Source organism: Artibeus jamaicensis, unplaced genomic scaffold, assembly GCF_021234435.1.
Source record: "Artibeus jamaicensis isolate MK-2021 breed Jamaican fruit bat unplaced genomic scaffold, CSHL_Jam_final scaffold_369, whole genome shotgun sequence".
NCBI classification, from domain to species: Eukaryota; Metazoa; Chordata; class Mammalia; order Chiroptera; family Phyllostomidae; genus Artibeus; species Artibeus jamaicensis.
In genome coordinates this window covers 20,366,718-20,385,803 of record NW_026522042.1, presented here as the reverse complement: position 1 = coordinate 20,385,803, position 19,086 = coordinate 20,366,718, and the positions used below count along the sequence as shown (strand labels likewise).

At 34.1% G+C, this 19,086-nt stretch overlaps 1 protein-coding gene across 2 annotated transcripts in view; it reads right to left on the bottom strand.

Moving 5' to 3' along the window:
* Positions 1-19,086, bottom strand: part of CDH12 (cadherin 12) — a 352,791-nt gene that overhangs the window by 64,047 nt on the left and 269,658 nt on the right. For both annotated transcript variants that reach the window (XM_053657173.1, XM_053657174.1), the window contains one exon: positions 239-426. In XM_053657173.1, the coding sequence (XP_053513148.1) occupies positions 239-426 (188 nt within the window). The remainder of the gene's footprint in view (positions 1-238; positions 427-19,086) is intronic.

Below are 19,086 nucleotides of genomic sequence, written 5' to 3'. Positions count from 1 at the left end.
TAAAAGACAGAAAACTGTATTTGAACAACAATTAAATTAAAAAATTAAAAAAAATTATACCTGTGTAATCACAGTAAAAGTGTCAGTGAGAGTGAAAACTTCATAGACAATTTAATCTTTTTTATTTGAAATATTGTTAATTAAAAGAAAATTAAAAGTATTGTTATGTTTAAGTTTAGTTTTTATTTTTTTAAAGTTATTATTGGGTGGTCCACTATGTGAAAACTTGTCTATGTACCTTTTTCAATCTGATGACTCCTTCTTGTGTATCCTCATCTGTGACAATATCAAACAAATTTCCCCCATCTCCTGGAACAATGTTGTATTCAATTTCTGCATTTTGTCCAAAATCAGGATCCACAGCTCTTATTCTTCCAATAGCTGAGCCAATAGGAGAAGATTCAGGAACTTTCAGATGGAAGATGCCTGATGGGACAGAAATAATTTGTGTTGACAGTGAGCTTAGTATCACTTATATATTATGGACTTATATACTTTACTAATATATAATAAGATTACTAGGTTGAAAAATATAGCTTATAAAAATTAAATAAAATTAAAAACATATTTGTGAAAAATTAAAAGGCAATATGCTGTCAAGATAAGGATTATGATTTTCTAGAATTTTAATTTTAATTTCTAGAATTGGGCACCGTAAATAGTACAGTGTTTTAAATTAAAGTTACTGTGAGGAAATATTTTACATATTAACAACATCAAAGTGTACCTAATATCAATATAAAGGTAAGAATATCTATGAAATAGATCAATACTGATACAGAATGCAGTATAAAAACACAAATAAAAATTCATAAATAGATGGTACATAGATGATAAAAGATAGATATCTAAATATTGATAGAAAGTTAAGGTTATGTTCCCTAAAATAAATAAATGATATATAAAGTAATATAAATATAAAAATAAACTGACTATTTATTCAATTAGAATAAATCATTAAACTAGAAATGTTTGTGAAATGATTATATTTACAGGTAACCAAAATTTTAATTTATGATGAAATTAAATCCAGTAGATTATAGATTAATATTCAATGTGTGTTTCATAAATCTGTACCAGATATTCTGCTAGTAACTTTTAAGAACTTTTAAAATTAGAATATAAAGCTCTAGCTTCCATATTTTAACATAAAAATAAGAATAATAAAATGCTTATTTTTTACCACCAGATGGAGCACTTACATTACTGTGACTTTCATACTGAATCAGAAGAACCCAGAAAAATCCTTGTCTATATAAAATTTAGCAGAATCATAAAAAAGTTATAATATCCCACAAATATTAAAATATGTACATTGTTTAAAATAATTTTCAAAATGTTGTAAGGTTTATATACACCTTACAAGTTATGGTAAGGAAAATATATAGTATAAGCTATTTTACTGACATGTCATCAAAGAAGATATTAATGAATTAAATAGCAACCTGTTCAAATCAAAAGAAGAAAAGCAAGAAAATGGGATGACATAAAAATGCAAAAGCAAAACTAAATACAAAAATACACAGTTTACATTTTGATACTGACTTTTCAGTTTAGATGTCTATTAATAGATTTTGGATTACGCTTCCCATGAGTAAAAGCAACCAAGATAATTAATTTGTTTTGGACTTTTAGTTACATGAATAAAAATTAAATTGGGAAGTCTTTAATGGGTTTTTGAGTAAAGTTCATTTAACAAACTACACATGGCAATATAACGTATATTGGCTTCAAGAAGCATGAGAAAAAACATCAATCAACATTTTATGGAGATTCTGCCAAATAGATTTCTTTCTTTCCAATTATTTTTAGAGGGCTTATGTTTTTTTTTTTTAATCAGTCCCAACATTAATTTCATGAAACCCGATAGCCATTAAATTTTGCCATGCACAAAAGGTATCCACCATTTGGTCTTAAAAATGTTAAAATTAGCCTTATTTACATCCAACAGACATTACCTCAATAAGACATGCAATATATTAATTTCAAAAGAGCTAAATATTTACCTAAAACTTGTTTGATTCCATGTAAATGATAGAAAGTACATTTTACAGTGGTATAAAATACTTGTTTAATTAATTGATTTAATAGTTAATTAATGGTATACCTGCCTTTGGAAGAGATATGAAGAAAAAATTTAAGAAACAAACAAATAAATGGAAATAGATAAAAAGTACTCCAGGAGGCAATAATAAAATGTCGTTATAGATACTATAAAATAATTTGGTTTCAGAAGTCATATTAACCAAACTATCAGCTTCCCATAGGCTAGAATTATATTTCATGAGGTTTTATTCCCTCAACACTTCATACTGTGATGTCATATATAGATATGCTCAATGTTTGAAGACCAAAGCAGGATCTGATCTTGAGCAACCAGAGCAAAGAGAAAGAATGAAATCATAGGTGATATTTCACATTGTCAAGAAGAAGACTAAAGTAGAAGACTAATTTGTCTGAGTGAAATGGTCATGATTACAGAAGTAGGACCCAATGTGACTTTCACAATCAGCTTTCCACAGAGCCTCATTGTTTCCCTGTCGATGTAGCAAGTCCTTATCTTACTGAAGCACTCCTGGTTTATTAGCAAATATGAAAATGTCTGAATTCCTGTTTCAAGAACATGTGTGACAGTTATTAAAAGTTATACTAAACTTCTCAGGGACAAATTTAAAAAAAAGACAAGGCATAGATATCTGAGCTGTTTTTATTTTCCTTCTTTCTTTCTTCATGTATAGTACATAGAAGTATGATTTATCAGAAATTTTTTCACATCCTTTGCCTCTTAGTTTGTGATGATCATGAGGAACCTGAAAAAACACTAATAACCTTGAATGTATAGTAGATTGATCATGGTTCAATCTCAAGGTACATTAATAATTGTTAGGGAAAGTCTTGAATTTTTCCTAATAAAATTAAGCAGTGGAGGTCTGTGTTGGAAAATGTACTGTGAATTGTCTTCTAACAGTATGTAGTTAGGAAGCTATGACAAAATAATTATCAAAGACATAGCTGGCAGGTAGAGACTTGAGAGGGAGCAAGGGAGCTGTCAAGTCCCATGGATCGCAGATTTCACACATGGCCAGCAGTGCAGGGTGATGATGGTGGTGCCCCCGGGGGGAGGGGTGCAGGTGTTGAAAGCAATCTTTAGTAAAATATGGGCATCTAACTTTAAAAAATTGGATATTTCTGCTTATTCTAGGTGAGCTAGGGATCAGCTTCAAGTTACATATTAGGTTTATGACTTAGCTTTCCATTTGAATATTTTAAATCAAACATAAAAGAATCCAGACTCAAGGGAAATAATGATGGTAACATCATTGAGGAATTATGATTAGTGAAGGTGAAGAGTCCCGCCAAAACTGAGACCCTCCAATGTCAGGAGAATTTTGAAAACTCCAAAAGTAACCAGAACATTAGATAGTACACACTATACACAAAGGCTTCCCCCACCCTTTCCAAGACAAGGTGCTGAAATATGAGTATTATATGCTACAAAAGCACATTTTATAAGGCCAATAGCAAGGAATGTGAAGATACCTACTCCTTAAACTCTACCAATATACACTGAATAGCAGTTTTTAACAGAGCTAAAAAGTTGTGAACCTAAAATATGCCTAAAAATCATAATTATCTAACGGCACTAAAACTTACGATAAATTGAAATAGCATTGTGCAAAAATATTGACTCAATAGTATTCCAATAACCTGCTCTACCAAAATCAAGCTATAATAGAAGTAAAACAGTGACACACTGCTGACATCTGTTTTATGCATTGAGGTTTTCGTGTACATGAGGCACAAATATAGAGAATGCTGAGTTTTCTGTTCTTTACCCAGCAGAAATACACTTTAGTAAGGTGGAAGACACATTTATTAAGATAAGAATTTTTCAATAAAATATTGTAGTTGGTAATAAAGTCTACAGAATATAGAACAAGTCAGAGAAACTCTGCATTAGTCATGTCAGATTATTTAAGTTCTGCCATTTTATTTCCAATGAGTTGACATTTTATCATTTCTAGAAACTCAACAGCAATAAAGTCGGGGTCATTCAGATTAATTCAAAACTGAAGTAATCTTCAGCTCTGCCCAAGTTAGATCACTTATGATGTACAGCGTAATTACACTGCCAACATCTTCTAGGTGCCCTACTTTTGACGCATATGAAACATCTTAATGGCACTACCTGTACAACACAGATTAGGAAATAAAACAGGTGACAAGAAATTGTTCTTGGAGTCAATCAAAATACACACTTACTTATTCATTGAATATGCATGTTATGCTGAACAGAAATCACCAGGTTCTCATGGAAAAGGAGAAAATTGCACGTAGTAAAGTGGAATTTTAGTATGCAAATTCTATAACTTCTTACAAATTATGGTCCTTGTTAATGCAAAGTAAAGGTACCTGTTACTCAGCTATAGACTGAGTAAACATCCTCTCAGTAACTATGCTGTTTAAAAAAATTACCCTTGATTGTGACTCATTGGGTGTCTGTCAAGGGCATTTATTGATACCCAAGGGCAAAAGATACACAATATATATCCTTTCGTTTTTCTTTGAAAAAATTCTCAAATGTTGATAACAACACAAAAAGAGATATATTTACTCAACACAATATAAATTAATGTTATATTATTAATTTCTTAGGAAGCTATAGATTTAAATATATAATTTTAAAGATTATAGAATATAAAATATATTAAGTGAATAAATAAATTATACAATACTGTAGGAACATTCAGTGACAAGAATAGCAAATAAAAATAGTCTATTACAAATTTTCATATGACATACATTTTATTTTATGTTTATATAGTAATAACTAAAATTAGTCAAAATAGTATATGAAAAGTCAATGTTCAACTGCACCTAAAATTTATCTATTAAGACAAGAAACTAATTCAGAGGTAAATTAATATTTAAAAATATCATTGCGGAAGAAAAGGGGCCGCATGTGAAACCCGACAAGCTCGGGGGAGGCCTGCGTGGCAGCCTTGCAGACGCAAAGACTTAAAGAACCACATAGAATGGTCTAAAATGAAAATTTCCTAAATAAAAGCAGACCATGGCCAGTAGTCATGCCCTAGATGGGTGTTATTCCCTCATAAAGGTTCGTCTTTACCTCAACTGAGCCTCTCTGTTGCCTGTTTGCATCTGTAATAGCACACCTTTGAAAGGTCAAGTTTCCTTCGTCTGAACTCCTCAAAGCACAGACACTGCACCAGAGGAAGACCACACATACTCTCACTGCATTATTATTGTGTTAATTGTTGACTAGTACCTATCCCATGGCTACCTGTGGAAATGTGTGTCATTTTACTTTTTATTCATTCTTAGAGGTTTCCTTACTATGCTTTCTCTCACCTCCCTTACCCATCTATCATCAGTAGATTTCTTATAACCCTGTTATGCCTCCTCTATTGTTGGTAATGTATAAAATAAAGTGCTAAATGGCCATTCACTGGAGCATTTCTCAATGTTGAGATTTCGTCTCCTAGCATTTTTTCTTAGTTTGACTTAGATAAACTTACAAAAACTCTTTATAGGTTTGAATTTTCTTATTCTAGCACTAGAATGCTAGACATAGTGGAAGGTTTAATTAAAAATTATTTTAATGATTAAGACTGTTAAACATTTTTAAGAACTTGAAAACATATTTCAAGGCCACCTATATAAACAAGCATTTGAAGTACTACTTGTGTTTAAACTTTAGAAAATAAATGTACATTACTACAAACTATTGATTCAGTGATTGAATTTAGGTATTAACTGATTTAAATAGTCATTCTCTATGTTTGCACATGTATATCTAAGATTTACCTCCATGTTTCCATGTGTGTGCCTGAGATTTATAGTTGCTTAATTACTTAAACAAATATAATAGCACATGAAATGATTTCACCTTGTCTCAAAAAAAAAAAACTGATAAGGAAATGAAAGCAAAAAAAGTGTTTGCACAAGTAAAAGGAAACTTTGTCTTAAAGATATACCAGTTAAGGCTGTTATTAGCTCTGTGTCTTTAAGCACAATATTTAATATTTCTATTCCTAATTTGTAAAATTGGGATAATAATAACAAGGAAATATAATTATATTATTGTAATTTTTATTGTCATGCCTATCTACTTTGTGGATTTGTTTGAAAAGCCACATACAATAGTGCTTGAGACTGAGTAATATCTATTATTACTAGTTATGTTATGTAGTATTTTTGTAGAAAATACTCTATATATTATAATATTTTCCTATCAAAATGTCAATAATCAACCAGAAACTGCCTACAGAGAGAGGCCTGGAGATGAAGAAAGGTGTTAGAAAGTTCTGAAAAGTCGTGCTAATTCTAACTGAACCATTTTCCCTCATCTTGAAAATTGAAGGATTTAGGAATAAAGATATTTTGATGGTTAAAGAACATTATATGCCCTCCATTTCCTTAAAAGTCTCAAGCTTGGTGTATTTTCAGTAAGCCCAAATTAAGGTAATAGAAAAGTAGTTTGCAACCTTTTTGAAAAGTTGGGTTCAAGCTGTATTTTATTCCAGCATACTGAGCACAGAGTGAATGAAATTTCTCAGTAATGACAAAGAATTCCACTCCTGATTAGTCATACAAAGAATATAAGATGAACAAATTTTTGGAAGTGTCAAATTTACACCAAGAGTTTTACTGTTATGGATAAATCACTTCACCTTTATGAAAGTTATAATTGTTCGATCTAGGTTTTAATTAACCGTGTACATGAATATGAATTGCCATGCACATGATATCCAGCATATTAATGGATTAAGTTCTATAAATTCTATTTAATGATGGCAATATTTCTTTTCTTAGAGCAATGAGAAATTATATCTTCCAAACTTTTTTAGTTCTGAGTTGCCAAACAAGACACAAAAATTAAAGGCTAGATATTGCCTTGTCCTTTTCAAATTCTTTAGATAGTAGATTAATTGTTAAGTCTTCCAGTACCTTAGATTATTAATGTTTGATGTGACTATAATTTTAATGGTCTCTTTGATGGAATGATGCAGAAACAGAAACAAACAAACAAAAAATATTGTGTTTATTCTGAGGACATTTTCATCTAGTGTGGGGGCTGTGGTTTATATGAAGAAATAAATGTCTTAATTCTTCTTCATTTCCTGTTTCTGGCACAATGTTCCTAAAACACCATAAAAGCTATAAAGGCTTCTTTTGTTATGTTAATAAGGTGACTTTTGTGTCATGCTTAAGGATGAGGGCTACTTGCAGAGGGACCCAGCCCTTTGATCAAAAGGAAGGGGTTCAGAGAGCTTTCTGGTTGGTGAGCCTGGGAAGGTGTTGGGAAGTGTTGCTCCATACTTCACCCTAGAGTTACATCCCTTTTCAATAACCTGGTTATCTAGTCAGTAAGTGTTTATTTGAGTCCTGTAAACCACTTAGCAGTTTATTGGAACCAAAGGAAGCTGTTTTGGGAACTTTCTTTAGCCAGTGTCTCAGAAGCAAAGATGACCTGGGCTTGTGAGTGGTGTCTCAAGTGGAAGAACTGTATCTTGCAGGACTGACCTCTCATCCTGTGCAAACTGATGCTATCTCTGGGTAGGTAGTGTTGGCGTAGAGTTAGATTGTAGGACACCATCTGGCATCCGGAGAATTGCTTTTTGGAAGGGACTCCCCATCCTCCAATGCCGCATTGGGATTGGGTCCAGGAACGAAAACTAAAGTAGACATGAATTAAATAATCATACAAACAAAGGAAAATTACAAAGTAACATTAGTGCTATAAAGGGAAGTTATACAAGTCTATTTACTTTTTAGGACATTTAAGCTGAGAATCTGAGCTCAGTCAACCAGGTGATGTTGAATCTATAATGTCAGCTAGTAGAAAACTTTCCAAAGAGAAGCAACCATATGAAAAAATTGCTATCACCATAATCTCCTGCTTTCTCACTTTTTGTTCAATTGCTCTGACTATAACCCATCAGCTTTAATATTTGATATAGATTTAACATAAATATATTCATAATATAGAGCAAATATCAGTTTTATTATCAAACTTAAATTGGTGTCAGTATCTCTCCACATCCAACAATCCATTATCATTTCCCTTACTTCTTTCCTCATCCCACCAAAATACACAGTTTATGATTTCAATAGCATATATAACCTCTGGCTTGTATAACTTGCCTTTGTACTTCCCTTGTTGCCATGAGGCAAACTCAACCATGGATGATAATTATCTTCCTTCTCAAGAAGGAGGCGAGGTTGACTGAAAAAAACAAAGACAAGCAGGGCAACTAGATATCACTATAAATTTTTATCACTAGCCTCATATGTACCTTTGAGAGTGGCTGCAACCATGCAGACTAGTGAAGGTAATCATTTTCTATGACTTTTATAATGTTTTTTATTTTAGTTATTTATTTTTAGAGAGGGGAAGGGAGGGAGGAGGGAGGGGAAGAAGCATCAAGCGTGGTTACTTTTCACACCCCCCCTACTGGAGACCTGCCCCACAACCCAGGCATGTGCTCTGGGAATCAAACGAGTGACCCTTCTGTTTGCAGGCCAGCACTCAATCCACTGAGCTTCACCAGCCAGTACCATTCTCCATGACTTCAAAAGTGATCAACTCTTCACAAACCTTTGCTTTAATTTTTTTTACTATTTATTTATTTTTAACTGACATGAAAATATTTCACAAAGGAGATAGCTCAGCTTCCTGAACCTTCAAATCATATCATATGTGTTACTGTTAGTTTAAAAAAGCACAACATGGAAGATGTAATAAAATGTGCTTTTTCTTTGTCCTACCATCCTTTAGACTTTCTTTAGTGAAGGTGAGCTTTAGCTTTCCTGCTCATCATTAAGTAATAAACAGTCCAATATTTAATTTAATTCCCCAAATCAAAGCTTAGAAATCAGAAATTTCCAGGATGTTATATTAACCAGTTATATTAACCATATTGGCCCTCAAATAAAATTTAAGACTTCTCCTGTCTACCGCATGCCTTCAAGCCAAACTGGGCCAATAAGAAATGAAACTTGGAATTGGAGTATGTACAGAAGTATTGGAGTATGGAGTAACCCTGGGCAAGCTTTCCTCTGTCTCATCTGCTTGCTAAGGGTGTTTTCATCTCACCACAGGAGGCAGCAAAGCTAGGGTACTGGGTTTTTCTTACTTGTGTGGATAGTTTTTGCCTCTCTTGGATTGATTCCGGTGGAACTTTTGGGGGCTCCTGGAAGCATCTACTGAAGACCTATGCAAAGGCATTGCCTCTGCTTTGATGTACCATTCTCTTTAGTCTCTTCATTTCCAGACAATGTGTTGCACACCCAGGAAAACCTCTTTGGCAGGACTCTGGGTTGGTTCTCCTTTTTGTTACACATTCCTAACTCCTCTTTTTTCTTTGTTGTCTATCATTACTTCTTCAAACAAAAACTTATTCCTTTACCTTGCTTTTTTTCAACACACTTCAATATTTTTAAGCATGAGGCAGGCATCATTCTGTGGATGTTATGCATGTTTGGGGAAAATGTATTGGACTTTATGATTGGTCCTTGTTGAAGAGAACACTTCCTTTAACAGACATGAGCAAAGAGAGAAAGGCAAACCTAACCCTTATTTTCATTAGATGAACTCAGCATCACTTCTCCAAAGAAATCATTCACACAAATTTTCTCTCCACTCTAAACTCTATAAAGACAGTTTTAAAAGGATACACACAATGTTCATGTGATTAAAGCTTTCAAGAGTCTAAAATGCATCCTGACATTTCTGTTGACAATTTTAAATTTTGTTCTGGAACCATACTTGGCTGTGTGGTATCCAAATTATCTTAGCTTCCAGTGGAAACTTCAACATTAATCTATTGTTATATCTGTAGAACTTATCCCTCCTTTTCTCCAGTTTCCACCAAGGTGACCTTTTTCTCTGTTTCATCTTATTAAACTCTAGCCATTTGTAAGTATTTTACTCTTTATTGAAGAGCCTCTCTTCTCTGCATTTGATATTTTCTTCTCAATTAAAATATCCCCAAGAACTTTCAAACTGCTCATAATAGATTATATTTCAAAAATATTCCCTTGTCCACAAGTCTGATTCTAGATAACCTCTTAATTTTCTTTTTATTTATCCAACAGTACTTCTGAAAGTTATCAGTTACCTATTCCTACCTTATATTCCTACATTATAATCACTCTATAAACAGATTTAGTCTGAAATCTGTGCCCACCACTCTTAAAAAGTTCCCCCTGGCATGTCCATAATATCTTTGTTCTTAAATCCAGTGACAACTTCATTTTCTTCAACTTATTTTAAGCAGCATTGAACACTGATCTATTTCATCTTTCCTGAAGCACGCTTCTCCTTAAAATTCGTGACACTCTACTTCTCTGGTTTTCTTCCAACTCACATCTTCCTTCTTCTTAGCTTCCTTTGCTGGTGTTCTCAAAGAGCATCTGGATAATTCTCAAATTTGGCTACATATTGACAAAATGCAGAAAGTTGAAAAAAACCAAAAAGGCTGCCCAGCGGATTCTAATTTAATTGTTCTAAGTTTAGACATGAACAGAAGGCTTGCTTAAACTGTCTTTTGTTCTTTAAAAGCATGACCAAGAACCATTATCTCAGGCTAGCTTTCTCCAGGTAATCTTCTTAAGAATTCCATCATTGCCTTCATTTCACTTTCTATCTTCATGCTAAAACTCCTCTATATTTTAATTACAGCCTGCACACATATTTTGAGTTTTACATGTGGCTAAGTATTATCTGCTCCCCTTGATATCTCCAAGGCATCTCAGCCTGGAGGTATTCAAAACTGAGCTCATAGACTTAGCCATGTCCCCAGAAGAAGACCCTTCTAATGGCCACTACCCCAGCAAGTAGTGCTACAATCTAAGCAGTTCCAAATCTAGAATCCTCTGTTTTCATAGCAAGTTCATTAATATTGTTGGATTTCTATCTTTTAAAATAACTCAAATGGCACCCACACAGTGCCATTTGAAACGTGTGTGTCATCATCACCAATTACATAACTCACAGCTCTTGTCTGTATCACTGCAATTGTCCAACTGGCTTCCAAATGTCCGTTCTTCCTACCTTTCCCCCACGTGTGGTCTCTGCCATGCCGCAGGGCGTAGGTAAAGGGGATAAGGCCTATCTCTCTCAGTTAGAAACTTCATTACTTCTGTCAGGGAGAAGACTGCTGGGAGGAAATGCATACGCTTTTGGAAAATCTATGAGTATCAACATAAAGAAAAGAAATAACTTTTAAAATATGTACCATTCCTTAAGTAGAATGGACACAGTAAATTACAATAACAATAGCAATCGTTTGTACAATGCTTTCTACTCTCCAAGGACTTGTCTAAGCACTGTTCCTTATTAACTAATCTTATCCCCACATTAAGATGATGAGGTAGATACCATTACCACTATCATAATTTCCATTCAGGGATGTCCCAGTACATGTTTAACAATTAGGTCAGATAGGGAGGGAGAATAGTTGTAGCCCTTATTTTTGGTATTTATCAATTTCGGTGGTGTAGGTGCTCCCACCTGGGTGGATTTCAAGCCAATGTGACATCACTGAACACAGAGCTGGGAGACACACACAGTTGGTCCTGAGGTTCTAGGGAGTCAGCTCTAGGCCACCAGTCTACCAGTCTACAAATGGAGGAGCTGGGGAGGATACACTGGTCATTCACGATGGTGGCCTGAACCAATCAAGTGACATTTCTGAGCTAATTACAATCTTTCATTGGGTCTGCCCATTTCACTTCACTTGGTTTTTATTGCCTGATGTTTGTCAAGTGGAGGCAATATTCGGTTTTAACTTAGAAAGTTTTTTAAAATGCAAATAATTCAAAATGTTCTTAAATCAGCTACACTGATAAATGCAAATTCCAAATAAGGGTGGATTGAGTGAGTTGGATAGACTCGGTAAAAGTTTTTCTTTCCAGTGTTATGGGACGAAATTGATGAAGACTGAGAGAAAACGATTAGGAGATGTAAGAATATTCTGAAAGAAGGATATCATTCTAAAGTTAAATTGACCTCAAGAACAGAAGGAAAATGCATTATAGTTCTTTCTGCCCTTCCAATGTTCTCTTTCTTATTACATAGCTCCTAGCTTTGAAGTACAAATGCGTATGTTTAATACAAACACATATCTAATCTATATTTCCTTGCAAAACTAATCATTTTTTATAATATTTAAGAAAATTGCATTGGAAGTCCAAATCAAATTCCAAATGAGCTATGAAAAACAACACATTGATATTACTTAATGAGTTCCAAATACAAAGTGTTTTTGATTCTTAAGAATCTGTTTTTAATAAATGTAATTTATATACTACCCACTATCCCCATTACAGAACAGTGAACCTGATGAAGGTCTTGGCAAGTGTTCACAGCATTTCAAATGCACTGATAGCTTTCCATTGCTCATCCATTTTATGTCACAGACTTAATATTTCCTTAAAACCTCCATTAAATATGTAAAATTTTATTTTGTCTTTGTCTAAGTAATTTCTGATCCATCGAATGAAATTCAGTAGATAGGTAGTTCTGTGATATTACCCAATAATTTCACAAAAATATACCACATTGATATTCATTCAAAATTATAAGTAGATTTAGCACCTTATGAAATAAGTGTCTGAAGAATGTTTGGAATTCAAATGTATACAGGGCTACTTATTCACCCAGAGCTTTGATTTGTCACAGATATTTTTCAAAATATTATAAGGATAGCCTAGAAAAATTAAATTTGTTAATAGTCTTTTCCCACATATGTTGGTTTCTTTTATCCAAAATATATTTTTCAACAGCACCTAATTTATTGATGTGCAAATTTTGTTTCTGAACATGCATCACATATTCACCCATCATGTGTGTATGCAATGGTTTATAATTTTTTCTAATTGCATGTCTTTTATTACTTGAGTGCCCCCCATCTCTTCCTATTTTATTACTTATCCCTAAACTATTCCGTTTTCCTACTACTTTTTATCTCCCTTTGCATAAATTATATTCCCCATTCTTTCAAGAACAACTTAAATCTATTTTTGATTATTTTTTTCTTGTTTTGCTCTTCCAGGTTTTCTCAATTCTTTAAAATCCTCTGCAGCTACTCTGTAGTTATTCGGGTGCTGATGTCAAACATTTATATAGTATGCACAAGGCTATCACTTATTTTACCTCAAGTAGTATAATTGCCCATTAAGTTAACAGTCTCTTCATTATACATAAAGTTGCTGGCAGGAAAAGGTTAAACATTTTCATTCCCATTATACAGTACAAAATATTGACATAGACTTTTTTGTACCTACACTTCGATAAGACTAACAGTCAATGCAACATTTTTCATTGAAAAGTAAAATTAATTTTATCTAGTATTTGTTAGTAAAATAGATTTCTTATGTAAAAAATGTTTCATTTTTATGATTTTGGTATCGACTATAATCTATCTACCTCTTCAAAAGAAATGCTTTAGAAGTCCTATACCTTTCCCTATATAAACAGTAAGACCAGTGATAAAGTAAATATAAAAAACAGAAATTTAAAATGTGGAATAAATGACAACTTTACGATTCCTTCAAATCTGTGATTAAAAATTACCACCACTGGCAGAAGTCTATGTACAGGGTGGGGCAAAAGTAGGTTTACAGTTGAAAGCATGCAAAACTGAGTTTATCCTTGTAAAATTATTTATTAATTATTGTAATATTTGTCCTGCAAATAACTGTAAACTTATTTTTGCTTCAGGTTGCATTAAAATTTTAATGAAGTTAGGTGTAACGTTTTCCTTATATTTTTGTCCATTCTCTTTCCTATATTTCCTTGTATCCAAAATGTAAAGAGGATTGTGTCCTTAATCTGCAGAATTTTATCCATGCCTCAGACCTCATTTATCACTTCAGTGTTTATGTCTGTCAGATGTTTTTCTCTGACTCTCCCTTCTCTGTAAGGATCCCTCTATTTTTATAATTCAGCAGATCAACAGATGTTACCTATTTAAATTAATTCTTCACATGTCCTTTATTTTATATATATCTGAATCTCATATATAATAAAATCCTTTCTATTCTGCTACCGGAGCATCTTTCAGTCCTGTCTCTGTGTGTCTCAGCTTCCCTGGGTTGGTGCCACAGCTCCAGTCTGCTTCAGCCTTGACCAAGTGGCCAGCATTATCTTTCATACATATTGATATGAGATAGTGCCCTCTACTCAAACACACACAAACACACACACACACACACCCCTATGTTTATGGTTCAGGACTGTGGCAGTCTGTAACCAACATCCTCTTTTTTTCATTGTTTAAAAGTTTTACTGTATATTTCTTTTCAAATTCTATGTTCTTCATTATTTTCTTAATAATCCTGGTCAGATCTAATTATCGTATTTTATTAATGTCAAAAATTATTATCATATTCCTATTTTGGAATTTTATTGTGTTTTTAATATAGTTATATATATATTTATTTATTTATTTATTTATTTGTTTATTTATTTATTATGTAAGGGTTGCAGGCATTTTAAATGCCTGTAATGTGACTTTCACAGACTGCAAAAAGAGTAAAATAAATAAGCTTTTCAGGAAAACTGAGGTTAACAATCAGAATATATATTTAGTCTCAGTAAAATTACTTAAATAGTTATTATTATTAATATTTACATCCACTATAAATACCATTAGTACAAAATTATTTTGTACAAAGCCAGTAGATACTAGTCTAAATGAGCAGGGAATCACTTAAGGCTGCCTACATTCTTTTTTTTTAAATTTTTTTATTGATTATGCTGTTACAGTTGTTCTATTCCCCCCCATCCCCACCATTACCCCCCTTTAGTTTATGACCATGTGTCTCAAGTTCTTTAGATTCTATATTTCCCATGCTATTCTTGCCCCCCCATCTATTTTCTATCTACTGTCTATGCTACTTATTTTCTGTACCTCCTCCCCCCTTCTCCTCCTCCCACTCCCCTGTTGCTAACCCTCCATGTGATCTTCATTTCTATGTTTCCACTTCTGATCTAGCTGTCCTTTTAGTTTGCTTTTGTTTTAAGTGTGGTTATTAATAACTGTGATTTTGTTGTCCTTTCACTGTTCATGTTTCTTTAACTTCTTTTTCTGAGATAAGTCCCTTTAACATTTCCTATAATAAGGGCTTGGTGATGATGAACTCCTTGAATTTGATCTTATCTGAGAAGCACTTTATCTGTCCTTCCATTGTAAATGAAAGTTTTGCTGGATGGAGCAATCTTGGTTGTAGGTCTTTGGATTTCATGACTTGGAATACCTCTTTCCAGCCCCTTCTTGCCTGTAAGGTCTCTTTTGAGAAATCCGCTGACAGTCTGATGGGTACTCCTTTGTAGGTGACTGTCCCCTTAGCTCTTGCTGCTTCTAGGATTCTCTCCTTCATTTTAGTTTTGGCTAATGTAATTCTGATGTGCCTTGGTGTATTCTTTCTTGGGTCCAACTTCTTTGGTACTCTCTGAGCTTCCTGGATTTCCTGGAAGTCTATTTCCTTCGCCGGGTTGGGGAAATTCTCCTTTATTATTTGTTCAAAGAAGTTTTCCACTGGTGGCTGTGCCTTTCCCCCTTCTGGTACCTCTATAATTCTGATGTTGGAGCATTTAAAGATGTCTTGGAGGTTCCTAAGACTCTCCTCATTTCTTTGAATTCTTGCTTCCTGACTCTTTTCTGTTTGGCCATTATTTGCTTTCTTCTGGTCCACTCCATTGATTTGAGTCCCAGTTTCCTTTCCATTACTATTGGTTTCCTGTGCAATTCCATTCATTTCAATTAGTTTTGCCTTCATATATTTGTCTAATTTGTGGCTGTAATCAACCAGTTCTGTGAGGATCCTGATCACCAGTGTTTTAAACTGCGCGTCTGAGAGTTTTGCTATTTCTTCATCATTTAGATTGATAGGCTCTGGGGCGTTGAGATCTTCTTGAGCCATTTTTGGTCTGTTCGAGCCCTTTAAGTGTGAGGAGCGGAACCTTGGACTCCCAGGTCGCTGGGTTGTGACGCTGTATGTGGGGGCGTGGTCAGAGCGGGGGAAATGGTGGCACCCCCTGCTGTGCCATGCCGCTGGGTGAGGAGCAGAACCTTAAGTGGTTCACCAGGGCCTGGCCACTCAGAGTAGCTGGGTTATGATGCTGTATGTGGAGGCGGGGTCAGAGCAGGGAAATGGTGGCACCCTCCTTGCCGCTGGCCGCTGGGACCCACTGGGTCCCAGTCCAATTGCCCACTCCCTCTCTTGTCTATCCAAGCACAAATGTGCGACCACAGTCAACCCGCAGCCCTGCTCCCTCGCTGTTTCCCCGTGGTAGCTCGCTTGGTCGCTCCCTCGGTCACTCACTAGGTCCAATCCTGAGTACGTCTGACCAAGTTTTCCTGTGCAACCCCGCTCCACCAGCTGCTGGTTTTGCCCCTTACTGGTCAGGCTGAAGAACTTGTTGTTAATAGACTTCCGAAAAATTCAATTTTTTGTCTTCTGCCTATGTTTTCTATTGCTAATATTTAGTTGTCTCTAAACTTGGTTGTGTGAGAAGGCACGGTATATCCACCTATGCCTCCATCTTGGCGGAAGTCTACATTCTTCTACATAATATGCTCTGACAGAATATGAAGACTAAAACTTCACATAAGAACAGATTTCTGTATACTTCAGTGGTAATAATTTGGTGAATATCAAGAAAATAGAGACTGCATAGATTAGTTTAATCCTTCAATTGTGTTCTATTCAGGCTAAAATAAAATTAAGTCATCATTCCTATAGCTAGAAACAGTCAATTCAAACATGTTGGTAGGCATTTGGCTAAAACAACTTGCTTATAAATAGTGTTTTATTTATGACTAGGAAATTATTTTAGAACAAATCGAATGTCCTATTTTCTATTGATGAATTTGATTTCATTAACCAAAACACACAGTTCTTTTATTCTCTTATTGTATAAAAAAAGAAAAAAATAAGTAATTATTTACATTTCCTATAAATGTTCTCTTTTCATTCAAAATTGCATTTGAAGTGCTTCATTTCACTTAAGTTGTTTTTATATTCATTATAAAATTTTTATACAGCAGAAAAAGACCAAGTGGGAAAGTATGAATGTTTTGCTGTATGTGAATTAACCATATCACTTAATTGATTTGATCTCATAATGCATAATTTAGATCAGCTAGTTAGAGTTGTCATTTAATATTCAAGTAATGGAAATAATCAGCATGTTTCTATAACTTGTTTGAGCAGATAAAAACCTGCTATGGATATTCTTGATTAGCACTGATGGTAGCTTTATAACTATATGAATGGCAAGGAGAGCTCTTCCAACACACCACAAATTATTTATATTTATGAAACAGTGCTACTACCTTTTTTGTGAACAGTTTTCTGGGATGTGCAGGATTTTTTTTGCTAAACACAGGCCTCAAAAATAAATTGCTTTCTAGAAAGGACAGTAATAAAAAGTTGGAGGTCAGAACTCTGTACATAAGATTAAGTTTTAGTTCTTTCACTTACTTGCCGTGTAGTCTTGGAAAAGTTACTCAAATTATTTTTAATAATATAGCATTTCTATTTTCTCTTTAAAATTCAGCTAACACTATACTGTCATTACAGTGATTAAATGGGAACATACGTGCAAATCACTTTGCCTAGCACATGACACACAGTCATGTCACGGTCACCCTGATCATATCAAATCTGCAGGAAGTCCTGAGAGCCTGTGAACCATCTATTTTACAACAATGAAATAGCAAATGATTTATTTTGCAAGATGCAAGTGAATATATTATTCATTTTTGTCTCTAACAGATTTATAGAAAAATCAATGCAATGGGTGTTTACCAATGTCACATATGTGTAAATACACACAGAAATCCACAAATAGGATTAGTAAATATTAAGAAATTATCTTGCACATTTTAAGCAATAAAAATGTGACTCATGAAGTTCCTCTGAAGGAAGATTTTTTTTCAATGTAATATCTTAACAGGCATGAAGAAATATAGTTAGTTAGTTGCCTATGAAATATGTTACCTTGACTTTTACATTCAAAAGACTATTGTTTCAGCCTGTAACTTTATGTCATATGTGCAGCTTAATTGTCCCTCACAAGAAATATTCCTGCAAAAAAGAGCATTAGCTCCTAAGGGGATGGTTTTCTGTTTATAAATGGATTCTATCTTTTCCTCTGAAGGATGTAATTCAAAGTGACAGTACAGTAGGAAGAGCTTGGCACAAAAGCATGTAACATTTCAAGGGAATTAATATTTTATTCATGCAAAGTGTGGAAGCTCCTTTTTTGTCATGATTCAAAAACATCTCTCACCTGTTACAGTTCAGACTGTAGTTCAAATATGCATGTAACATAAGCAGAAAATAATTGATCACAGAGATCTACTTGGTATATTTCTCTGCCATCTCATTTCTCCGTTTATGTTGACAATTCAACACATGTCATGTGACTTTTTTGCAGCTGTGTTCAGAAAAATTGGTTTTAGAGGAGTAGGTAAAAGAAAAGAATAACTTTTTGATTTTCATATTACTTCACACTAGAAGTAATTCGAACTTCAAATTCTGTCACTTCTCTAAGAAGTTTTTAACCTTTCTAAGCCTTGGCTTTCTTAACAGTAAAATGTGGAAAATCTGTACCTTAGAGTGTTATAAAAGGAACAAAGATGATTATCAGGTTTTTGGTACAGCATGTAAATGCTCTACAATGCCCTTATGCCCATGATCTTTCTTGGTGGGTCTCATCTAGTTACCCTTAAACCTACAGATGCAACTTAAAACAAGCTCATTGTAGTATCCAGACCCTCTTCCACTGGGTAAGATCCAGAAGTGACCCTTCTGTTTCAGTGGGACCTCAGCTCACCAGCCTGGTGTCCTAAGCACACTCCTCTACCTCCACTCCCATAGAAATATTTTCATTCCCTGCCCAAACTTCTACAAACCATCCTTCACTCGTATCCACAAGAGTTATGCCTTTCCATTGACTGCAATTCAATGGAAATTTTCCTCAACTGAAAAACATCATTATCATCCTTGTGAATATGAAGATCGACACTCTCCAAGATTTCTGCTATT